Source organism: Chrysoperla carnea, chromosome 3 (assembly GCF_905475395.1).
Source record: "Chrysoperla carnea chromosome 3, inChrCarn1.1, whole genome shotgun sequence".
NCBI lineage: Eukaryota > Metazoa > Arthropoda > Insecta > Neuroptera > Chrysopidae > Chrysoperla > Chrysoperla carnea.
The window spans coordinates 9,721,157-9,747,762 of record NC_058339.1 but is presented as its reverse complement, the minus strand read 5'-3'; the positions used below and the strand labels follow the sequence as shown (position 1 = coordinate 9,747,762).

The 26,606-nt window shown below is 31.6% G+C and overlaps 1 protein-coding gene across 3 annotated transcripts in view; it reads left to right on the top strand.

The window, feature by feature from the left end:
* LOC123295725 (protein furry) overlaps positions 1–26,606 on the top strand; it is a 31,293-nt gene that overhangs the window by 966 nt on the left and 3,721 nt on the right. Inside the window, exons 1-23 of one of the 3 annotated variants that reach the window (XM_044877159.1) lie at positions 737–851; positions 1,921–2,456; positions 3,298–4,062; positions 4,198–4,432; positions 4,940–6,225; positions 6,465–6,718; positions 7,206–7,382; positions 11,581–11,763; positions 15,772–15,945; positions 16,026–16,348; positions 16,840–17,264; positions 17,374–17,528; positions 17,952–18,334; positions 18,405–18,538; positions 18,599–18,853; positions 18,922–19,256; positions 19,349–19,795; positions 20,240–20,529; positions 20,639–20,728; positions 20,796–22,132; positions 22,458–23,136; positions 23,661–24,037; positions 24,353–24,427. In XM_044877159.1, the coding sequence (XP_044733094.1) occupies positions 788–851; positions 1,921–2,456; positions 3,298–4,062; positions 4,198–4,432; positions 4,940–6,225; positions 6,465–6,718; positions 7,206–7,382; positions 11,581–11,763; positions 15,772–15,945; positions 16,026–16,348; positions 16,840–17,264; positions 17,374–17,528; positions 17,952–18,334; positions 18,405–18,538; positions 18,599–18,853; positions 18,922–19,256; positions 19,349–19,795; positions 20,240–20,529; positions 20,639–20,728; positions 20,796–22,132; positions 22,458–23,136; positions 23,661–24,037; positions 24,353–24,427 (8,979 nt within the window). In that variant the 5' untranslated portion in view covers positions 737–787. Of the gene's footprint in view, positions 1–736; positions 852–1,920; positions 2,457–3,297; positions 4,063–4,197; positions 4,433–4,939; positions 6,226–6,464; positions 6,719–7,205; positions 7,383–11,580; positions 11,764–15,771; positions 15,946–16,025; positions 16,349–16,839; positions 17,265–17,373; positions 17,529–17,951; positions 18,335–18,404; positions 18,539–18,598; positions 18,854–18,921; positions 19,257–19,348; positions 19,796–20,239; positions 20,530–20,638; positions 20,729–20,795; positions 22,133–22,457; positions 23,137–23,660; positions 24,038–24,352; positions 24,428–26,606 lie in introns of those variants that run through there. The other 2 variants (XM_044877158.1, XM_044877160.1) reach the window with 2 other exon arrangements.

Genomic DNA, 26,606 nt, shown 5'->3' with positions numbered 1-26,606 from the left:
GAATAGTTTTTGAGATACGGTCCAAAATCGATCCAAATATTGCGATATCTCAGAAACTCTGCATCCAATCATTAAATTAACCTGATTTTTATACTTTTTGGACCAAAATTACCCCATCTACCAAGTTTCATCAAATTCCAAAACAAAAAATTTTTTTTCCGATTTTTCGATTTTTTTCTAAGGGGTACCCTTTGAAAAAATTGCAAAAATTATTTTATCTCCAATTTCGATAAAACTCAGTATACAAGGTAATTTTGACCCAAAAGTACAAAAATCGTGTGCAATTGTTGACTGGACGAATAGTTTTTGAGATACGGTCTAAAATCGATCCAAATATTGTAATATCTCAGTAATTCTGCATCCAATCATTAAATTAACCTGATTTTTATAGTTACCCTTTTCCAACTCTTTTAAAAATGTTCCCTTTGTCCAATTTTGCACTATAATTAGAAATATTACAATAAAGCGTAGGTCTGTCACAATTTATTTGGATAAGTAATAAATTTGATAAAAAAATACTGAATTTGACTGCTAAGGTAGCACTTTATCATAAGTACACTATCAACATGAGATAATATTAGATAACAAAAACGAAACCATTACCTATTCAAATTATTAAATGTTCATCAATCAATATTTTAGTAGTATTTCAAAATTAATTGCTTGAAAAACTGTTTTGAATTTTATTAAAACGAGACTGTAAAAATCATGTGTTTGTGTCAAATGATGTCATGTGTTCAGTGCTACTATTGGAATAACACTTAGACTTCTCTAAATCAATTGTTAAATGGCCTGTATATATCGACCTGTATACGAAAGTTTAGAAGAGCTCATTCAAAATATTATTTCATGTATTTTTTTTTGTTCTTATAAATTTTTATTTCATTGTACATTTTTAAATTATAAGTAAACTTTTAAAACACTGTTTATCAACATACATTTTTTAATACTTTATTTATAACTAGCTTGATACTCGCCCGGTTCACTGGGCTCATACTTATCACCCTTATCCCCCTTCCATAACACTTGAAGGGATTGTTTTACGCAGCGCAAAGACACAAGACGTAAATAACCCAACCGCCCAACCTGCATTTACACTTTTCAATTATTTTTAATGCAAATTTAAGATTTATATGATTTTCTCATGGATACCAAGGGGAAGCACCAGCTTTCAAATAAAAAATAATCATCAAAATCGGTTCACCCAGTCGAAAGTTCTGAGGTAACAAACAATAAAAAAAAAAACAAGTGAAATTTACAAAATTTAAAAAAACCTTGTCAAATTTTTCGGGTGCGATACCCTAAACTTGCACTTGAAATATATATAAGAACACTTTCCATTAAATTGCCTTTTTCCTTAAAGCATTTGAAAGATCGTCGCCAATTTTATAGTTTTTTCGGATACGGAACCCTAAACTTGCATTTGAAACATAGATAAGAACACTCTCCGTTAAATTACCTTTCAAACGAAACCAAAAAATTAAAATCGGTTCATCCGTTTAGGCGCTACACACACATAGCGGTCAAACTTATAATATCCCTATTTTTTAGTTCGGGCGTTAAAAATACAGTCGAATTGAGAACCTTCTCCTTTTTTTGAAGTGGGCTTAAAACACGGATGAATATGATATGAAATATAAGAAAAAGTTTATATATACAACTCGATTGGAAAAATTACGCCCGATAACTTTGTACTGTCCTGTCTTTTTTCCGCAAACAACTTTTTTGTCTGCAAATATGAAAATTTGTATAACTAAAACTTGGCATTGCTGCTTCCAAAACTTCATTAAATCTTATGAAATTCCATCTAATTTGATGGGAGTAAAATTAAATTACCAAAACTATGAACATTATATCTTTCTTATTACCAATAAATAACTTGTATCGAAACTTGACGAATAATTGAATAAATTTATTTAGATACATCAACAGTGTCGGGTACAACTGGTCCCATGAGTGAATCAGATGCATCCATTCATAGTGAGAGCGGTAGTCCAAGTCATTCAGATGGCGGTGTTACAAGTACAAGTCATAGTTCAAGTTGTTCAGCTAGTGGTGTCCAGGTAGTTTGGAATTCAAATGATATTCCAACATGTGTATCACCAATGGCTCATTCAACAACAACATATGATCATCAACATGGAGATCGCGGTGACCATGAAAAAGATTATGCAGCATCAACACCAGCTGGTGCAAACATAAAAAACACTAACTTTAATTGCAATGATTCAACATCAACAACAAATGTGAATACGATCAATAATCCAAGTTTACGTGTTGGTCAAACTACTGTTTTACCATGGGGTGCACAAAAAGAACGATCCGCACATCCAGCTGGTTGTTATGTTAATATTGATATGGATATTAGACCTGGAGAGTTTGTTATGCGAACCTTATTTGCTGATTTTACTATACAAGCTGAAAGAAAAATGGAAGCTGTTATGGCAGAGCCATTGGCAAGTATTCAAATTAAAATCTATAATTAAATAATTATTGATAACTGGGAGTTGTAACCCCGCCAACTGGCGATAATAATTTGTACTAATTAAAACAGGAAGTGAGGTCCGTTTTCAGTAGTTCCAATTTATACTACCAGATTACTTACCATTTATCAATAGATAGAAATAATGTTTATAAATTAGCAAGGATTTTATTCACTTATCAGTTTAATTTTCATAATTTTTTTTATTGTGAGGCTAATATAATATCCGCTTTGCTAGGCAACTTCAACTTTAAATACAAAGATTATTGTGTTATAACCTTCATTTTATTTGCCATCATTCATCCCTCCCTTTTGTTCTCAATTTCCTTGGTTTTAATTTTTGATTCGGAATCCTAATTTTTCTGAAAACAGCCCACGTTATTCGCTGATAATGTAGCTATAGAAAGCGGGTGTGAAAATGTTTTAAACTGACTGACAGATATACCAACGCACAGTCCAAACTCTTGCGGCTAAGACCTTGAAAATTAGGTTGAAAACATGTGGGGTTTCTTTGACACTGTAGGTGAGAAATTTTATGCATTGGTAGTTTAGGAGTCAGAAAATGACAGGTAATTTTTATCCCGGAAAATGGATGGTTCCTATGGGATATAATACAGGAACCGTGTTTTTTAAAAAGTTTTGTAAAAGTTAGTGAATTTATTTTTCTTAAGAAAGCTTGATTAATTTACATAGTAACGATAAAAACTCTCAAAATCTTTTAAAATCGCGGGTAACACTATTCTTTATTAATCGCGGCTAACACCGCGGAGTGCAGCTAGTATATATTAATAGGGATAATTTTTATTAAATCGTAGGAGAAGCCATTGTCAAAAGTATTACAACGTGGCGAAGATGCACAATTTGATCAATTATTAAGTGCATTTGGTTCTGTTGCTGAACATTGTTTACCGTCTTTATTACGTGCATTATTCGCATGGTATGAACGTCAAATGGCTGAAGGTGGTGCAATAGAACAAAAAAAAGTTGATCAAAAGAACAAAAGTATTATGTACATAGTTTCGGGTGGCAGTGCTGTTGAAACAGTTGAACGTAGTGAAGCTGACATACAACAAGAACGTCGTGATTTAGCAGTTGAATTTATATTTTGTTTGGTATTAATTGAGGTATTAAAACAATTATCATTTCATCCGGGTCATGAAGATCTTGTCAACTACATTGAGAATATTGCATTTAAACATTTTAAATATCGAGAAGGTCAACACCTCACATCTGGTTCAGGTGTTGCTAATAATGCGACCAATATACATATAATTGCTGATCTATATGCAGAAGTAATTGGAGCTTTGGCACAATCACGTTTCATGTCCGTTCGCAAACGATTCATGAATGAATTAAAAGAATTAAGGGGGAAAGAACCGAGTCCTCATACAACACAAAGTATTATATCTTTATTGATGGGTATGAAATTTTTTCGAGTTAAAATGGTACCCATTGAAGAATTTGAAGCATCATTTCAATTTATGCAAGAGGCTGCACAATATTTTCTAGAAGTTAAAGATAAAGATATTAAACATGCCTTAGCGGGATTGTTTGTTGAAATTTTGGTTCCTGTTGCTGCGGTAAGTATTTTAAGAAATTGACATTTAATTCGAGACTCCAAGATGCCATAGATGGCACTGATTGTCTCAGATCTCATGTTGATTAACCGATTATAAATGTTAACTATTGATTAAATAATAATTTTGTATTTTCAGACTGTTAAAAATGAAGTAAATGTTCCATGTTTAAAGAATTTCGTTGAAATGTTATATTCACAAACATTGGATGCTAGCACTAAATCCAAACATCGATTGGCCTTATTTCCATTGGTTACCTGTTTGTTATGTGTTAGTCAAAAAACATTCTTTCTACAGAATTGGCATTATTTTTTAGCTATGTGTTTATCACATTTGAAAAATCGTGATCCAAAGATGTGCCGTGTTGCATTAGGTAACAAATTTTAATTATAAATCATTTCATAATAAACAAACCCACAGTTTATTAAATTAGTAACCCTTGAAATCACCGGGTATTCTCCTATTTTTACGAGGAACCATCAAATTAAAAATATAAACCCTAATTATTTTTGGTTTCAAAAATTTGATCGAAATTCTAATCCTTATACTTTATGTGTAGTCTTTTATTTTAAACTATTTCATCGTCATTCAAATTAAGATGAGCATTTTTGTGGGCTGTACTAAGCATTTTGTTAAAATATATATCTCATTCAGGACCCTGGAATTTTGGTATTTTATTTTGATTTTATTTTAAGGGTTTAATTCTATTGAAAATGATTGCCAAAGCAATCAAAACCGGTCTAGCTAATTAATAATTAATATAAATCTAGCTAAATATTAATATTGTGGGTCCTGAAGGAGATATATTTTAACAAAATGCATATTTCATTGTCTGACAGTAAATTCATTTCAAGGACTAACGAAATTTGATTTGTTTTAGAATCTTTGTACAGATTACTATGGGTGTACATGATACGAATCAAATGTGAAAGTAATTCTGCAACACAATCCCGTCTACAAAGCATTGTGAATTCCTTATTTCCAAAAGGTTCGAAAGCTGTGGTACCACGTGATACACCATTGAATATATTTGTTAAAATCATTCAATTCATTGCACAGGAACGATTAGATTTTGCAATGCGTGAAATTGTTTTTGATTTATTATCAGTGGGACGACCAATTAAAATGATTTTAACACCAGAACGTATGAGTATTGGTTTACGTGCATTTCTTGTAGTCGCTGATAGTTTACAACAAAAGGAAGGTGAACCACCAATGCCACGTACAATGGGTGTATTACCATCAGGTAACACATTACGTGTTAAAAAAACATTCTTAAATAAAATGTTAACAGAGGATACAGCACGTAGTATTGGCATGAGTCCATATTTCCCTCATGTGCGTCGTGTATTTGTGGATATTTTACGTGCATTGGATGTACATTATGGTCGTCCGCTAATGATGACAAGCACACAGAATGTAAATAAAGAACCAGATGAAATGATAACGGGTGAACGTAAACCACGCATTGATTTATTCCGAACATGTGTTGCGGCTGTGCCACGATTAATACCAGATGGTATGACTGGTAATGAATTAGTTGATTTATTATCACGTTTAACTGTACATATGGACGAAGAATTACGGGCTCTTGCTTATCAAAGTTTGCAAACCCTAGTTATTGATTTCCCCGATTGGCGACAAGACGTATTGTGGGGATTTACTCAATTTTTAGCGCGTGATGTACTAGATACGTTTCCGTCACTAGTCGATCAAGGTTTACGCATGCTTTTGCAATTATTAAATAGTTGGAAACTTGCGTTAATTGCTCCAACAACATCATCTTCATCATCCTCGTCAGGCACGAATAATTCGTCGGCAACAGCTACATCAGTAGGCCCAACAATGTTCCATACAAAATACAATAAAGATAGTCCAAATGTTGTGGGGGTTAAAAAATTAGAACAAAAAGTAGAACCAACAATTTCATCAGTTTTACATTTAGTTGAAGCATTCGCTTTAGTGATGTTATGTAATTGTCGTTTAAATCCACGTCGAATTGCTGCACAAATATTACGAGAAGCAAAAACATTATTTAAACAATTAGGGTGCACAAATCATGATGGTGGTGAACCCGTAATTGATGTTATTGATCGATGTTTACCAACAGTTATGGAATCAGTTATACCAATATTACCTCCTAGTGAGAAATCAGCAGCTCTAGCTGTAAGTAATTATATATATTTAAGTATATCTTTTTATTACCAAAATCAACATTTTGAAGTACTTTTTCCAAAATAGTGGAATACCCTATTATTAAGCATTATTCTAAGAATATTATGCTACATTTTCACGAAAAAAATATTGAAAATTCAGCCAGTGGTAGTTGTAAGAACCGAGTAACCTTAAAAAAAATTTTTCCTTGCGGTAATCAGAATAACTAATGATTGCTTCATCTGACTTAGGTATCAAATATTGATCTTCAATGGATTGCTGAACGTAGTTCGTGTGTGTGGACTGCTGGTTTACATGATGAAAGTGCAACAACAACTAAAACAAATTCAACATTAAATTTGTACACAATCGATCCATGGGCCATCTGTTTATTTGGTTTCTTAGAACGTGCACGTGTATTAACATGTTGTCCAGCAACTATTACACATTCATGGCCAATTGTTTTTGGTCGTGTTCATTCGTTATTCACAGTTATTGATCCAACGTATGTACTATTGTTTTTTATTCCTAGTAGATGCTTTTTCTCAGAGGCGGATTATCCGTAAGGCAAAGTAAGTGCAAGGTTACAAAGGGACGCGCTCGTGGAAGTTCTTAAAGAAAGAACAAAATAAGTAACCTAAGATAATTAACAAATAATATGTCAAGGTCTTAGCATAATATACAGGATGTCTACTGAAGTTGGCTATACATGTAAAACTTTATAAAAAATTCTGCTTCCGAAAATATTAACATTCAGCTATTCACTCTTGACATTGAATGTACAGGTTGTATGTGAAACTAAAGGCATAAGATTGAAATAAGAACGATTAGAAACTACTTCCATGATGTTTGGGATCATCATGTTTTGGGGTTTTATTTTGTTTCACATGAATAAAACCAACAATATATCAGATCTGTTTTCCATTAAACATCCTGTACATTTAACGCCCATATTAAAATACATACATATTAATTATTGGTCACTTTTTTAGACCTGTTGATGGTAATCGTGCATCATTATTAAGAAGTTCCACAGCTGTACGTAAACCAGTGAATGAACGTGATATATATTTACATGTTTGGAAGAATTATGTAACATTTGCATTTCGTGTGGTACCACCAGTTCCTAGTCCTGTAGTTCGATGTGCATCACCTGACTTAAGTTTAAGGTATGTCATATTATTTATATTGTCTTATTGTTGTCTTTGATTTGTCTTACTAGTTGATAAGAAGTGATAGTCAATATATAATTAATAACTTTTCAATCACAAACTTGAGATATTAATTCACTAATTTTATTCATTTAAATTAATAATATGTATATTTAGATATTTTTATAAGTTGTACTTGAAAATGACTCCATTTAATATCCTTTTAATATGTGTAAAATTTAGAACTTAATAATGTTTTAGTATCTAACCCTACCTTTTAGTACAGTAAAATTAAGACAAAATCACGTGAAACTTGAAAATTGGGATATATAGTGTGTCCCCGGATAGAGGTAAATATTACAACAGGTGAGTTTAAAATTGTTAATCACCGTTTAGGGAAGGTGGCTGATGAACAATTTTTTCTCGAATTTCACCTTTTGTAACCCCCGAACTAAAAAAAAAATAAGTTTGATCGCTATGTGTGTGTGTGTCTGTCTGTCTGTGGCGTCGTAGCTCCTAAACGAATGAACCGTTTTTGATTTCGTTTTAATTTAAAGGAGAGTGTTCTTAGGTATGTTTCAAGCTGGAATTTAGGGTACCGTATCCGAAAAAACTAAAAAAAAGGTGATGATCTTCAAAATCAGCTCAGTTTGGAAAAAGCTCTAAGGAAAAAGATAATTTAATGGAGAGTGTTCTTAGATATTTTTCCCGAAAAATTTGTGGTGGGGTTTAAAAATTTTGTAAATTTCACTTGTTTTGTATTGAATAAGTCTAAATTCTACTGTACTATATTTATAAGTTTATGTTGTTGGTTGTATGTTCCTTTTATTTGTGTTAAACTATGACTACTCTTTTCTATTTCATCTTTTTTTGTTTTTATCAGACGAGTATTATTTTTATTTTATTGTGTGATTGTGATTGACTCATTCAAATGTAATTCATTATCGTAATCATGCTCATCTCAATATCAAAATGTTTTTAAATATTTGCGCTCGTCTTGGTGTCTCGTATTGACTGAATTCAGATTAATTTGTAGTAATATAGAGAATAAATTTCTAAACAGAAAACATTTTTGATCCCATTAGCACTAATGAGAAAATCCAAATATTTACATAAAGTGGAACTAAAAGTTGAGAGTTGGTTGGAGGGTCGATTGTTGAGAGAAAATTCAAATAATAGAAATCATTTATTGTTTACTCGACACTCGCCTAAATATTTTAGTCCGTGGGGCAGCACCATTTTTCTTAATTTTCAATTTCCTACATTATTACATGTTTCAGATTCGACATAATTAAGCCACTAGCGAAGTTTCGAAAGTATGGTAATTAATAAAACCTAACTAATACGCACTGTGGTCAAAGAACTCAAAATAACTACGAATTTATTGAAAATACAAAAATCAGGTGGTTATCCACAAAGATCTTTCCTGCATTTTAATAGTTTCGTAGTTTTGTGTTTATTTATTCCGAACAACAGTGTCCGGATTTGTGCAATCGACGTATTTTGTAACGGTTTGAACCACGGAACTAGTTTTTGTACCGCCTCAGCGTTTTCCGTGTTTGCTTTTGGTTTTATCTGTTCATCTTACTTGATGTTCGCATTCAAGTGCTGCTTAATTATCCGTGGAAATTTTGAATTTTATAATTGTTTGCCAACTTCTTTAATTAATTTAGTAATAATCAACACTTCAGAGAAGACGCCAGAATAAATACGTAAATCTAAAAAAAAAAGTGAAATAAATAAAAATTTAGTATAGGTACAACTTTTACATTTAAACTCTTTTTTAGGTTAATGTTTAACTTTCAAATTGTTGGAGGAAAACTGTTTTTTAATTTTCATTTTGCTTTTCCTAATTTTCCAAAAGCTTCATGCTCAAAATCAGTATTTCTTGAAAGAGAGACAACATTAAAAAAAAATTATACCATCAATTAAACTGATTGTAGAAATTTAGTTTAGAATTTATGAGCTATTTAGCATGATCAAATAAAAACACTTAAAATCAATAAAATTAAAATTAATTGCAACTATTTAATACCAATAAAATCATAAAATTTTGAGTGGAATATAAAAATTGAGGCCCATTTATTGAGTATTATAAATATAAAATTGACTGTAACATGTTGAATGCTCTTAATTTTTATTGTTTATATTCATCACTTCAAAATCACTTCACAATCACCATATCAAATCACAAATCGATCAAAATATCATATCACAAATATATTATGGAGTATCCAAAAAATATTAATCAAAATGTATTGTATAAATTGTCATATTTCCGTTGCTTTTAATTAAATCAAGTAAGTGCTATATTTTGAAAAATCCTGGTGGTGTATTTTTGTTATATTTGTTTTTAATTTTCTTTTCTCCTTTGAAAAACAAAATTTAGTGGTACCTATATTTAAAAATAATAGTAATTATATAGGATGTGTTATTTTAACTTGATATATACGTGTAAATCGAAAAATAAGTTTAATCGAGGAAAATACTTCAAATGAAAAATATCAGTTTCAAAGGCACGTATTATACGGGAATTCGATTCGAAGTTTTCAGGTTTAATTAAAATCTCACTCTGATTTATAATTGCCAAACATTAGATGAACACTGTAAACAGAAAGTAATTCTTTATAAAAACACAAACATTTTTTGTTTGAAACATTTTGTTGTAAACCGAATAGTTTAGACAGTAATTGATAGCGAAAATTTAGCGTTTTGTGCGTTTGTTCATTCAATTTGAAAAACAATGGTCTTTACAGAAAAACGAATTACTTTTATTGGATTTATTGGCAAATTTGTTACGAAGAGTGTGTAGAATTGGGTAAAACTTTTCAGTCCGTTTTTGCCTAAACGCAAAAACAACTTTCTAATTTAAAGTGTTTATCTATCGATTACCAGTTATGGAATATAGTGAGCTTTTCATAATCTAGGGCAAATTTAATGCCTGCGTTAGATGTGCGCCTACACACTCAACATTTTTTGCTTGAAGTATTTTTATCGATGAAACTTATTTTTCGAGTTTCAAGCATATATGTCAACTTAAAAATAACACCCCTGTATAGTAAATCATATTCTGTTTCATAACATAATTATGTATCTTTTTTGTTTTAATTTTTATTTCAATTCAATCACTTATAGCAGGAGAGTCGACAATATCATCGGGTATATAATCGTTTCTAGAAATAATTACCACATACAAGGTGCCGTGACTCGATGGCCATAGTTTAAGAACGTATTATTTTTACAATTTTAAGACGAAAGTTGCTAAAACCCAATAGTTAAGAAGTTATGTCCACTATTAAATTTAACCAATAAAGTAAAGACATAGTTGAGTAAAGTAATCTAATGTTTTATCAATTAAAAAATTCTCACATTAAAAATTTGTCCCCCGCAGCCTAAAAACACATTAAATCTCTTCTAGTAATTGAAGACGTAGCTCTCTGAAGAGATTCTGGGTAATCTCGTAAAATATTATGGCTGCAGTTGCATCCATGCGAAATGATTTAGATACTCTTAGGTAGAAACCGAATACGCTATTATTTTCCATGTTTGAGGAAAATGGATTTCGTAAATTACCCTATGAACCATTTGGAACTGTCAACGAGCTTCTGGTCGGAGAGGACAACTTCTGCAATAATCGTGATACTTTGTCAGGTCCAGGTCCTGAAATAGACACAACAATTTTGCTAATAGAGGCCTTTGGAAGCGATAAGATCTTCGGAACGCCTACGATTGTACTCAGATCATATCTGTGTTGAAGAACCACAAATACATTCCTCCCTCCATATAAGATTTGCCTTTTTTAAGGCATACTCTTTAAGGAGCAGCTTGAAGTTCGCAAACGAAACTCCCGGTAAGTAAACCTATACCAGGTTTACATTCATTTGTTCCACCAGCTCATTTAAGGATGTTCCATTTTCTTGTAGTATACGAATACATTTAAGCTAAAAATCCTAAAATTAATTGCGGTGCCGTATACCTGTTATGATAAAAAATATCTAATACGCTCATTTCTATTATTTATATTTTAGAAACCAATTTCACGGTCAAAAGAATCTATCAATCTACTTTTTATACCAATTTGATACAACTATAAACTTCTCTTATGTGGAAACACTTTCTAGCAACGATTACAAATCCGTTAATATTACCGGCTCTTAGACTATGTAGATTTAAACGGGAAAAAATTAGTGATTTTAGTTTATTATTTTTATTAAAGTATAACATCAACGTCAGGTGGGGCAAGAGCCTCAACATTGGAATTGATTGGTGCTGGTGGTGATTTAAGTCAATCATTAGAAAGTCTTGATCAGGTACCGCACTTTTTACAAGGTTTAGGTACCACTGGTCGATTTACGTTACCATTATCGGCTATCAGGAGACACCAGAAACGTAGCACCAGGTGACTGTGATATGATGATATAATGATATGATTCTTTCTTTTATTTTTTATTAATGTGTAAAAAGTTCTTTAAATTTATTAAATAATTAACTTTTTATACATTATAATAGTGTTACGGAAATAGTAGGTACTTAGTACAAATAATAGTTTACGAGAGATAGATTCGATCTAATAATTATTTAATCATGTCTGTCACTCATTGGCTGTCAATTATTTTATAGATTATATAATATTGTAGTTTCAATGCATGTTTAAAATTTATATTTATTTGTACCAAACGCTTAATGTGGCATTATTTTTTTTAAAATAGTACAATCAAATTAAATATTAGTTGAATAAATCTACCGGATTTTGATAAAGAATTCGATACATTTTTGCAAATGGCAAATTTTTTTTTAATAGGTATCTTTTCCGGAACGATCGGAACGCGAACTTCTGCACGCGGTTTTATCTTATTTATCGTGGTATTGTTTTCTTTGGTGACGTTTTCTTGAATATCTCTGCTTCTAGTTGAAAATATGAGGTTACAATGGTTTTCTTGAGATTTTGAGGTTATTTTACTTGTTCAGGGTTCGATAAAAGGCAAGGTCGATGCAGAAATTCTTAATAAACAATTCTTTTTCTTATTCGTCTCAATCTGATCAATAGAAGCAGAGATATTCAAGAAAACGTCACCAAAGAAAACAATGTTGAGATAAAATCGCGTACAAATATTCGCGCGGATCTTTCCGAAACCGGAAAACTTCTTTTCTGTATTTTTTAGAACAAAAGAAACCTATTTATATAGAAATTTATCGAATTATTTATTAAAATTCGATAAATTTATTCAACTATATCTATAAGGAAAAAACTGTTGCATTTTTGAAATTTGGCACAGTTATTTATTTGGACTACTCAAGAGGAGGGGTTTAAAAAGTTATAGCTGAAGTAATTATGCACATTTTCGTTTCTTATTCGACTTTCTAGCTTCAAAATTGATCGACATATGCCAATTTTAAGATCGTGCATTTTTTTGCTCATTCAAGCGAGCACGAAATTCTGCAGTCAACTTTATATTAACAATAGTATAACTGTTCTCATAATTAATATGATATACCCAATCGGATTCTGCCATACTGCTGCTTGTATTTTGTTTATTTTTATCTAAAAAAGCAACAAATTTTTAATTTTGTATTTTTTTTCAAATGTAATTTATGCTTAAGAAAGCAATTTATTATAATCTAATCAAGAATTGTTCGACCAATGAAAAAAAAAACGTTAATAATAAGAGTATTTCAAAAAAGGCAATGTCTGGTTGATTTCTGCTTTCAATTTGTGGCTGTGGTACGTGAAAATATGAAAAAAAAATTTCAGAAATCGTTTGTTGTATTTGGAAAAAGTGGTTTTTGGTCCTCCACCTATCTTAAATAGAATTTTTTTAAATCAGTTATTAAACAATATACATTAACTTAATTTAAATCAATATTAGTAGTTTAATAAAATATAATAACTAATACAATATGTGTAAACCTAATTTCAGAAATTCATGCCTCTAAAAATGGCTTTATTTGATTCTTATGCCTATTTATTTATGTTATATGCTAATAGCATCAGCTTGCTTGGCAATAATTAATCATTAATAAATTTTAAGATCTCGTAAACTAAAAATTTATTTAATAGTATTTTTAAATTATGTGCAATATTGCATTGAATCTACTATTTTCAAACACTATACCAATTCCAAAATACATGCGCATTGCCTTTATTATTTAATTTTACTTATTTATTGCACGAATTATTTTTATTATTCACAGACTTTAATTAAATATAAAAACATAAAAAATAGCATCCGATTCAGCAAATTGGTCAAAAGTACAAACAAGTATCTCTGGGATAATATAATGGGCAGTTTTTGTGACACAGGGTGTACATTCAATTAAGTTCTTTGTAGTGTCAAAAAAATTAATAGTGGTACATTAAAGTACAAACAAAATGATCTCTAAAATTTGTTTTAGAATTTTATTTTTATGAAAGCGGGTTCCAAGAAGATAGGCCTCATTAAACAGGCACATTTATTTAGGATAATATGTAATATTGGTCTATATTTAATAATAAGTCTGTGGTATTATGCTATCGCGAAAATGAATAGACGCAAGCAATATTAATATCGTATCAAAAAGGAGTTATTTTATTCCTAATTTGATGAAATATCCCAGTACACTTAATAATAATAAAAACAGAAAAAGTTGAACCACCCCTCCATTCCCAGATTGTTATCCATAAAGAAGTTTTAACTGTAATTACAAGATAAATGAAATTGATTTTTGGTATGGAGTCTCTCGATTTCTCTATAATTTCCGATGAATATATAAATTCTGAGCAAGATACGAAAAATTTCGATTACAATATATGCAATATAAATAATACTAAAATAACATACATTTTCCGCCATTTTGCATGTCCATTAATGTGCGCTATTATTAATTTTGCATGTTTTTACTTTTTTTTTCCAAATTTGTTTTGTATTGTATTATTTTGTTTTGTAATTGAATTGTAGGATTATAATATGTAAAATGGGGATATGATGATGTATAATATGATGAGGAGGGAGGGGGTTTCTCCCCATCTTCAATTTCTACACTCTCATTTAATAGAACACCGCAGTTCCTTTCTAGATAACATAATCAATAGCCTAGTACAGACATCTGAAAGTAGGACAATTTTTTTGATAATATTTGAGTAAAACTAAGTAATAACAGATTCAAACAGTTTTGAAGTAATCTACATATGCTTTCCCAAACGACATTTGATCCCATAATAAATATTGTTAGAGTATGCGTTAAAGGAATCATTTTAAAACTATTTGAATCACTTGAAACTTGTAAATAATACAACTCATTTTCAATAACTTTATTTTTGCCAGTACCTATCAGGAGCCTTTTATATTTTAAAATACGATTCGTTTTACAAAGGTAGAATATAATAGAAATTTTTTATATTTACGATTCGTAATTTAAAATGAAAAGATCTTATTAAAATGGAGCCTGTGAAGAAATTGCCTGTTCAATATCATAAAAATATATTCCATCGTGTCTGCAAAAAAAGATTTCCTATTTTGTATCCAAGTACACAGATTTGTGTGCATAGATACAATATTTATTTGCTTAAATTTATTTCAAGGAATCAAATAAAACATATCTCTGTCTATTATTATTATTAACAAAAAAATTTGCAATTCAAAATTAGAATCCTATAGAAGATAGTCAAAGAAATATTACTTGAGCTTAAAACAGCTGACTATTTTTGTTGACTTTAAACCTGGTATGGGTACCGGGACACAGAGGCATTCCAGAAAATTGTGAAGCCGACGAGCTTGCTAGAAATGACACAATGTTGTTGGACACAAGTATCAATAGGCATCCGGGAGTTCCGTTCGCGACCTGATAACTGCTCCTTAAAGAAGATATCTTAAAAAGGGTTAATCTTAGATGGAGGGAAGATCTTATATCGCTTCCAAGGACCTCTATCAGCAAAGTTGTTGAGGCTATTACAGAGCACTGAATGGGCGACAGGCATACTAAACTCCTGGACCTGACAGTGTATCACGATTATTGCAGGAGCTGTCACAGTGGGGAGGAGGAGGAAATGTCTCATCTTCTCTGTTATTGTCTAGCTCTTGCTATGAGGAGATGGACTTACTTGAGCCAGCCTCTATTTGACGATCTCTTCAATCTAAAGTTCGTCGACGTCAAAGCACTCTCCTGCTGTTATTAAACAGCTCCAAATTCATGGAGTAGGGATCGGAAATGAGCCCAAACTTTTTCGGCATCACAAGGAACCCTTTGGTCTTAGTGTGTCCGACCCCAGGACAGCCACATGCCTCTTATAAAATATTTCTTTATTTCCACGATGTCCAATAAATTCTAATAAATAATTTTTCTTTGGCTATCTTGTAAAAGTTGATTACCATAATTTTATATTTGATAAACATTAGTTTATTTTGCAAAATGTATATTTATATTTTTATAGCTCATCACCAGATAGTTTAAGTGCAGAACGTAATGATAATAAATCACCAGGAGGTGGTTATGTCTCACCAACAGCATTATATAAATTAGTCGTGCCTTTATTACGCTGTGAAACAGTTGATGTAAGAGATGTTGTTGTATATGCACTTGGTAAAGTGAATGCCGAAGCACTAAAGTAAGTACACTTAATTTTAAATAATTATTAATTATTATTAGTTGGTCGATTAAAATGCATTTATATTTTAAAAATTTTAGAGACTTAATGGAAGAATTGGTGATATATATTCGTGAAGCTGTTGATCGTAAACAAGAAAATGTACGTAGGCGACGTCGACGTGATGCATTACGTTTACAATTAGTACGGGTATTAGAATTAATCGCTGAATATGGTACATTTGGTATATCAAGTGCCTCAGTATTAGATCGTGATACACAATCATTACATCAAACTTTTGTTGAATATATGGATGGTGCACGATTATTTTTGGAAAGTGAGCCAGATAAAGAAACATCTATTGTTAAAGAAATTACATTACATTTTTGTAATTTTATCCGAAAAATGATTAAAAGTTTTTCATGTAAGTATATTATCAAGCCAACTCTTCTCAACATGTTAATAATAATAATAATAATAAAACATAAGAAGGGTACCACAAATGGATCCCTAGCACCTAGACCAAAGGGTTCTCTGTGCTCTCCTTGAGAATAACATGTCACTCGAATGTGAGACGTTGGCGAGTGAGAGATGCTTTTTTAATCAGATGAAGCTATAAGCTTCAGCCGAGATCAGACCCCACGCAGAAAGTCCACAGCTTCTCCACGGGGAACTCTCCCAGAATTAATGATTCAAGGTTTCGAACGCGATCATTCTGAATCTGATGCCCTGCAGATTTCTGCAGGTGAAAATAATATGTATAGTGGTTTCATCGTCCTCCATACAGGTGTTACAAGTGGAGTCAACATGTTAAGAATGACTTACCAAATTGAAATTTGATCGAGATGACTGCAATTAATTTATCTTTTTGGATTTATATTTGTAGTTAAAAGCTTTTTTTTTTGTTATTTACAGTAGAAACATGTACAACATTATTAAAACGTGATCTAAAACGAAATTTATTCACGTTATTTACAACATGGGCAGAACCATATGGTCTAAAATTAAATGAAAGTGGTCTTGTGACAAGTAGCAGTGGTGGCAACAATGCAACTGGTAGCGGTGGTATGACTAGTGGTAGTGGTAATACAACTAGTGGTGGTGCTGGTGCGAATATAAACAGTACAAGCACTTCTTCAAACATGAACAGTGATCATCATCACCACCATCATCATCATTATGAACAACAACAAGCAACATGTACTGAATTACAATTGGCAGCGTTACAAGCAATGAGTGCTTTGTTATGTTGTGGTAGATGCTTTAATACAAATGGTTTAGCTGAAGATGGTATGTTTTATCCGTGGTTGGATATGTTATTAGCATCAAATAATGAACAGGTGTGTATAAATTTATTATACTACGGACAAACTGTGCTATAAACTTTGAAAAAAAGTATGCGGAGTCCATTTAAAATGCTCAATTACCTTTATAACTGAATTTTTTCAGATTTATAATGTTGGACGGGAAACAGTGATATTATTATTAGAATGTAATCCAGATATTGGACCATTACTAGATTGGGTTGTTGATCGATGTTATACTGGAACAGCACAAGTAGCTGACGGTTGCTTTTTAGCATTAGCAACAATATTCAGTGCAAGGTTAGTACAAATACTAAAATATTTTTTTACACTTTCTAAAAGGTCATGAAAATTCAAGAAAGAAGAAAGTAGTCGGTTAAAGTAAATGTAACATTTTACATTTTGTAGACGAGGAAGTCCCTGTAGGTAAAGCGAATGAGTTTAGAATAACGGGCAACATTTGCGAAGCGATTGTGTCATTTTATTTGCGAGGAAGTTCTATTAAATATTTTTCTGAAATGATTAGTTAGAACACGGCTACTATGCAGTGAAGAGTAGGCTGGATTTCCCCAGATGGCTAAGGTCGGCTCTGTCTTCGATCTATATGTTTTTTAACTTTGAATTTTACAAATAAAATATCCTGAATTTGTATTTTTTTGAAGAAAATTGTATGTTTTTCAAATTTACATAACTGTTAATAATTAATAATGATTCTTTTTCTAGGGAATATCCATGTGATCATTACACGGCTATTATAAATGTAACATTAATGAATACAGGATGTCCACGTACAAATGTGCATGATATTGCATTACAATTATTACAAATATTAGATAAACGATTTTTTGGTTCAATACATCCAATACCAACAACCGATTCAACTATTGAGTTAAACAATACTGTTATCACCAGTCAGGGACAAGTAACACAAGATCATCGAAATAGCACAACTAGTGGTGTTATTAATAAAACAATGATTCAACAACAACTGCAATCACGTGGTACTTTGGATGCATTATTGTCAACCACATATAGTCGTTCACAGATGTATTTATCAAGACAATTAGCCCAATTACATCCAGATTTAACGATGCCTATGTTCTCAGGTACGTTGTAAAAATCTGATCTGATTTTCAATCGAACCATTAATATACAATACACTTTTTATTTATTTAGAAATTACACATCGATTTCAAACGGCACGACCAGAAGTTCGACAACTTTTATTACAATATATACTACCATGGTTACATAATATGGAATTAGTTGATCCAAATGTTCCACCGGCAAATCCATTATCATATTTCCAAGTAAGTGAATCAAAGACAATAATAAAAACACATCCGCTAAAATAATTTTTTTGTTTATAGCAATATTATTCAAACGACTTAGTTGGTCGTACTCCTGTTGATAATAATCGTCGTGATGGATGGGGTTCTGTAGAAGCAACCGAAATGGTATTAAATAATTTATTTTATATAACAGCAAAGTTTGCGGATCAACATCCACAAGAAGTTGAAGAATGTTGGGCAACTTTATGTAGTTGTTGGCCAAATAATTTAAAAGTCATTATACGTTATTTAATTATTGTATCTGGCATGGCACCTCATGAGCTATTACCTTATGTAAGTTAATTTTCATTTGTTACTAGGTTTTGTATTTTGATGTTGTTAAAATTCCTTTTTAATTTTAGGCAAAACGTGTTGTATTATATTTAGTACGTTCTCGACCAGATCGTTTGTTAGATGAAATGATGTGTGAGTTACAAACCGTAGAAACATTAAATTGTTTAATTGAACGTACTGAAACACCACCATTTTATCGTTTAACATCAATGCGTAAAGCGTCCAGTCATTCAGACGGTACTGGTGGTCCAAATGGACCTGGTGGCCACAGTGGTAATGGTAATGGAGTTGGAGCAAATGGTGGACACATTAGTGGTGACTCACAATCTCGAACAGATTTAGCAATTGAAAAGGGTACAATTCATACAAAACGGCATAGTGGTGAAGATCCAATTAAAGCTGGGTAAGAGTGTATTGTTAAAATACACTTTCATATGGAAGTTAATTGATGTTCTCTGGAAGTTTCTTGTTATAATATCCTTAAATATGTTACAGGACATCAAAATCAGATACAGCATTACGAACCCTAGCTGGTTTTCAATCAAATCCAATGAATTGTGGTGCAAGTGGTCCTGGTGGTAATAATACAAATACAAATCAACAAACACGCACGGAGAAAACACGAACATCAAGTGGACCACCACAGTTAGTATCAGACGATCAAGCACTTAGTGGTTCAACAATTAGTGGCACAACCGGTGGTGGTAGTAATAATATGATAACAACTCCAACAACAATCGCTGATAATGAACTGTTAAATCAAATTGATGAGGGTGGTCGTAGCATGATTGGTGGATTACAACAACAAACGTGTAATAATGATAATAATATGACAAATACAATTCAACCTCATCCATTACCAATGCCAGAATATGGTGGTTATTTTGCACCTTTAACTGAATATTTACCAGATAGTTCACAACCAATATCCGGCTTTCATAGGTAATACGAAATAATTTATTACAGTACGATTGTTTTGCCAAATAAATTTAAATGCCCTCACTGAATTTGTACTTTTATTAATTAAGTTTAAGTAATTAAAAAGATATTAATTACTAAAATAATGGTTTAGTTGAACTGTCCAGTCATTAAAGTTACGGAAGAAAAATATTTGAACCAAATTTAAAATTCATGAATATTCCTTATTTCGACAATCTGCAAGATCAATCTTTCACAATGTAGACGATATCGCTCCTTTGCGCCACCTCAATCTTTTTATTTAATTTCATTCAATTGTTATACATGGCATTTTTATTGGATTAAACTTATAACATGGATTAAACTTATTTTTCGAGTTTCAAGCATATATAAACTTAAAAAAAAAAAACCTGTATAATTTAAGGGCATTTCTCACTAATTCTAATGTCTTCTTAATTGTCTTTTCAGATGCAATGTTGCAGTAATGTTATTGACAGATGTTGTAACAGATGGTGTACCAGAAATAGATTGGTCAATTCATATACCATTAATGTTACATATATTATTCTTAGGAATGGATCATACAAGACAACTAGTCCATGAACATTGTCGTCAATTATTATTAGGTTTATTAATTGTATTAGCTGATCATCAAGATCATCTTACTGTTGCACATTTATTATTAAATAATCAAACAGAACAATTAGGTTTTGGTATTATTACACCACAGTTAAATATTTTTCAACATATATTCACAGGTTAGTTGTTTACTTCTTGTTTCTACAAGTTTCTTTGTACTATCTGCACTGTACTCACTTTGACATACTTTATTGATTTCTAAAATATCGTTTAAATTTATTTATATAGAATTGGAACCAGAATTCGATAGCTATTTAACTGGCGGCTCGATAGTACCATTTGGATCTGCTGGTGTTAATAATAACTTAACAAATAATGGTATGTAAATGGTTTTTATTAATTTACTTATTTTTTTATTAACGAGTATTTTTTGTTTAAAATATAGAAGCAAATAAAACAAACAATCAAGTGACAACACCAACAACAACAGTACCAACCACAAATGTTCCAGTAATTGTTACAACCACTACAGGTAGCAGTGGCGCAACAACAGAAACAAATACCAGTGACGCGGCGGCGTTGTTACAACAACAATCTGACAATAATATAGATGATAATAGATCATCCTGTACCGTAACAGCAACAAACAATCAACAACGTATAGAACCAGGACCAAATATGTCCATTCAAGATGTAATCAAATCGTTAATACATTTCTTGGCAACTCGTGAAAATCAACCACCATTATGGAATTATGAAGATATCACAGCAAAAGTATGGTCAATACGAAGCGCTGATCAATTAGATATCTTTTTACAACATGTACTTCGTGTATTTCGTGAATCATTACCGCATGCGTTGATAAGTGAACGTTGGGCTCAAACCGCGCTACAATTAGGTTTATCGTGTTCATCGCGACATTATGCTGGACGTTCGTTACAAGTATTTCGTGCATTACGGGTACCAATTACATCACGTATGTTATCTGATATTTTATCACGTTTAGTTGAAACGGTCGCTGAACAAGGTGAAGATATGCAAGGTTACGTTACTGAATTATTATTAACCTTAGAAGCGGCTGTTGATTCCTTAGAAAGTGATTTCCGTCCATTAGATTTTATGAAAGAAATATTTAAATCAACACCAAATTTAAATAATAAAGATGGTATTTTAAAACAACGTTCACCGGGAGGTGGTCTAGGTTGTGGAGGTCCTACTGGTGGTGTTGGAGGAGGTAATTTAATGAATATGAATGTATCAAGCAACGCACAGTGTACACATGCGAGAAGTACAAGTTATTCTGTTTCGTATTGTATGCGTAATGCAAGTAAAACACCACCACATATGGGTGGTGTACGTTCATCATGTTTACACGACGAACGTTCAAACGAGATGAGTGGGCATCATTATAGACATCGTATTGACCATCACATGGATGTATTAGAATCGTATGGAAGGAGTAACAACAAAATTATATCATCATCAAATTTATCTAGATCCAGATCGGCACAATCATTAAAATTGTTGGGTGATTCAACAACATTGTCTGGAGCATCATCAACGGCTGATGATAAAATGACTATTTTAGCACAATTATTTTGGTTATCAGTATCGTTGTTGGAATCCGATTATGAGCATGAATTTTTATTAGCATTACGTTTATTAAGTCGTGTTATGCATCGTTTGCCATTGGATCGACCCGATGCACGTGATAAAGTTGATAAGTTACAGTCACAATTACGTTGGAGTAATTTTCCGGGAGTACATGCTTTGTTATTGAAGGTTAGTAAATGTGAATTAATTTAATGATTATGTGAAATGCTAGCAATAAAATTTAAATATCAAACAGGGTTGTAGATAAGCACACACCATGGAAAATTGTGTTTATCCTAGAAAATATAGCGAAACGAGTGGGTATAGTTTCTGAGATATCGCAATATTTGGATCGATTTTAGTCCGTATCTCAAAAAATATTCGACCAGTCAACAAATTCACCGGATTTTTGTACTTTTCTTTCGCTAGATACAATCTTTCTTAGCATTAAAATCCAATAAAATATTTTTCTGTGTATAATTTAACCATACAATAAATTAAATTTTATTTTCAGGGCTGTACTCATCCAAATATATATGAACCAGTGGTGACATTACTATCACAATTCACACCATTATTGGATTTAACAGTTGTTGATCCCACACAAAGTATTGCATTCCCAATGAATGTGATTGCATTGTTACCATATATGTTACTCAATTACGAGGATGCAAATGAATTATGTATACGTAGTGCAGAGAATATAGCACAAGTGAGCGGTGAAAAGAGTAAAAAATTAGAAAATTTAGGTACAGTTATGACATTGTATAGTCGACGTAATTTCAGTAAAGAAAGTTTTCAATGGACAAAATGTGTTGTAAAATATTTACATGATACATACGCACATTTAAGTTTTAATATGTTGGCATTTTTGGTGGAAGTTTTAGAAAAAGGACCAACTTGTACACAATTATCAATTTTATCAATAATACATTGTATGTTACATTATGTTGATTTACAATCGCAATCACAACCGATTAACATTACAATTGATTTGCTACGTGTCGTTGCCAAATATTTAGATGGTTCACATTGGAAAGAAGCATTAAAAATATTAAAATTAGTTGTAACACGTTCATCTAGTTTAGTTGCACCATCAATAACAAATACATATTGGGGTAATAATGATTCGTCGTCGTTATCATCTACAACCACTAGTACTACTAATACTAGTGGTAGTAGTACTATTACTGGTTAGTATACTAATCAGTTCGGAGAAATTTTAATGGTAGATAAAGAACATAGTCAGCATATTTTATCTATGGAGGAAGAACAGTGGTTTAAAAGAATTTGTTTTCTTCGTAAAGCTTTTAAAAATATATACTAATAATTATAAAACATAAGAGGGGTACCGCAAGTGGGTCCCTAGGACTTAGACCAAGTGGTCTTATGTTTCCTCTTTTGCCTTTTTCTCTAGGATCTCTCTCAGAATAGATGGATCCAAGGTTTCGGACCTGAACATGACGCCCTGCAGATTTCTGCAGGTACAAATAAAATGTATGGAGGCTTTGTCGTCGAAGTAGACGAATAGCGAAGGAATAAATTGTTCTTTACTCAAATCTCTTATAAATTACAAACCAGAAGTCCTTTATGGATTCTTAGAGGAAAATTTAAGAGATGTTGCCTGGGTTACCCGTTTCTATATCTACCATTAATATTCTTTCGAACTACGATCTAATGTAAAATTCCACCTTTTTTGACGTTATTACTATAATAGGTAGCGGAGGTGGTTTAACTTCACTAATATCACATCATCCACCACATCCATCATTCAGCGAAACTGAAATATTTATGAAAAAGGAATTGCCAGGTCGTACAATGGAATTCACGTTTGATTTATCACAAACTCCAGTGATTGGACGTCGGTTTTTAATTAAGAATGATGCAAATACTTGTACTGCTACCGATACAAATACAACAACGTCAACAACTACAAGTGCAAGCAATAAGAGTACCACAAATACAAGTACTTGTGTTGGTTTAACACCACCTACTAACACTAACACAACATTGACATCTCCACGACGATCGGTATCTTTGTCACCTGCGGATGCTGCAACAATAGCTGGTTGGAAACGTCCATGGATGTGTCAAGTAAGACATTTTTATTCAATTAGCGCTACCTAAAAATTCTGTACATCTTTTTCCGTGAGTTTAAACGCTCCCACAAATTTTTAGAGTGATTAAAGTATATCATATTTGGTGGCAAAAAATTATGTCGTTTTCCCTATTTTACAAGTGATTATTAATAGCAGGACATAAAATTTCAAACTGTTCTTGTAATCATTCGTGTAATAGGGCGTGGGATTGTAAATTTTATGCATTGTTTGAAATTGATTCGTTTCTTAAGTGAACTCTAGATTGAACAGTAATCAATAAAAAGTTTAATAATACAAATTTATGTTACAGAGTCGAGTTCGAGAATGTTTAGTTAATTTATTAACAACATGTGGACAGCGTGTTGGTTTACCAAAAAGTCCATCGGTATGTTTATTCATTTTCATTTTACCTTAATGCATGATCAATTTATTAAAATATCTTTATATATTCTATTACTTATTATTAGTTATAATCAAATTTAAGTTTACCCGTCCTATACTATTTCAATCTGTCATATTTTATATATATGTCGCAGCCAACTAGCTTAATTAGCCGTTCAATTGACAGTCTAATCTATCAAACAAGCCTAGTCATTTAAATTTAGTTCCACTTTCTACCACCAAGCACTGGAACTATGTATGGTACTCTTTAAAATATTCAAAAACTGGTTTTCATGGCAAGAGTTACAGTACTCAGATTCAAAGCGACGAAATTTCAGAAAGTTCAATTTCTTTAAGAGATACTGTGCCATTCAGTCACATGCTTTTTCCTGGGAAGATTAGCCTTTTTCCCGGGAAGATTGAAAAAAGATCCGCTAGATGGCAACACTAGGGGGGGGGGGGGTACAAATATATCCTGCCTTCTACAGGATCTTCTTTTTAATCTTCCCAGGAAAAAGGCTATTTAAAAACGCCAGACTGTTAACTGAACCGCTAATTAAGCTAATTGACTGCGACATATACATAGTAATTGTATGTATAATATAAAAAGTGATATGTAGTTTATACATGAACATACCTACTCTATTTCTAAAATTAATTTTTAATAAATTTTTATTTTTTTAATTGAATGATAACCAACCAAACAATAACTAGGATGATTATATAAACACAATGTACTCGAAGGTAAAATATTTATTTAGTAAAATATATGAATGTCTAACATTTTATATATTTACGAATAAATATTCACTTAATTCTATTAATAAACACACACACACACTTGGAACACTTAACAAATACACATTAAACATACTTACATAAGTATAATATGTAATCGCTTTTATTTATAATTATTATCACATCTCGAGAATTATTATCTAGTTTATTTTATGTATTACATAAACATTCTACTGACTCTTTTGCTTCTCAGAGTTTTGAAAGTTTGAAATACTAAGTAGCTTTACAATCTTTAAATTCGAACTTTATGTTTTAACAACTGAAATATATCTAAGAACACTCTCCATTAAATTACTTTTCAAATAAAAAAAAAATCAAATACGGTTCATTTGTTTCGGAGCTTCGATGCTACAAACTTATAACATCCCTTTTTCTTGGTTTGAAGGTTAGCGAAACGATTTTTACTAAAAATAGATACAAAAATTTGCACATTTCCATGTTTACAATCATGAAGATCTGTATTAAAATAGTATTTTCTTTTGGATATAGTCTGCGGGTCAGCACCCTTTTTGTTAAATAATTAATACAAACTTGAAACTTCGTAAATGGCTTCCTTTATGGCGAGTCTACCAAACTTTCTGTGTACGACTTTTTTCGAAAGTGCTGCGTTTTCAAATGAGCATGTTAACGTCAGATTTAAGCTATCGGTCTGAAAAAACTTAGCAGGGAATTTGTCGGACACTATGACCATTTGATAATATTAATAATTACAAACCCCAAATATTAATCAATATAAGTTAAAATAATTTATCTTGACAGGGCAGTCAGTCTATGTAATTTTACCCTAGTTTAGGCTCTTTTATCCACATAATGCTTATGTTTGCACATTTAAACACGAAACAATTGTATGGAATAATTTCAATAATTCACAGCAGTAAATCCGCTATGTGTATATTTTAATTTTGTTTTAAAACGTGCTTATTAAAAAATAATCATTTATTTAAAATTATTTGCAAATTTCATTTATCATTTATCATTTACCATTTTGTAGATGTACTTGAGCACAATCAATTTTGATATAAAATATGGCTGTTAAGGATAAATTTATAACTTCAAAAATCATTAGCTCAACTAACTAAAAAAACTTAATTTGCTAATCTAAATCTAAAATTGTTACCTGCATTGCGCGACCGCTATACTTTGGTAGCCACAATTTGCGTTCTAAGTACATATATTTAACTAATTAACAAATTTCGTTTATCTTCCGCGGGACATCATCTTTTTTGTTAAATGATTAATACATGCTTGAAACTTCATGAGTGGCTTTTTTTGGCGAGTCTATCAAACTTCTCTCTTCGACTTTTATCAAACGTACCGCAATGAGCATGATACCGTTATATTTAAACTATCGATCTGAAAAAACGCAGCAAGGAACCTTTTAATAT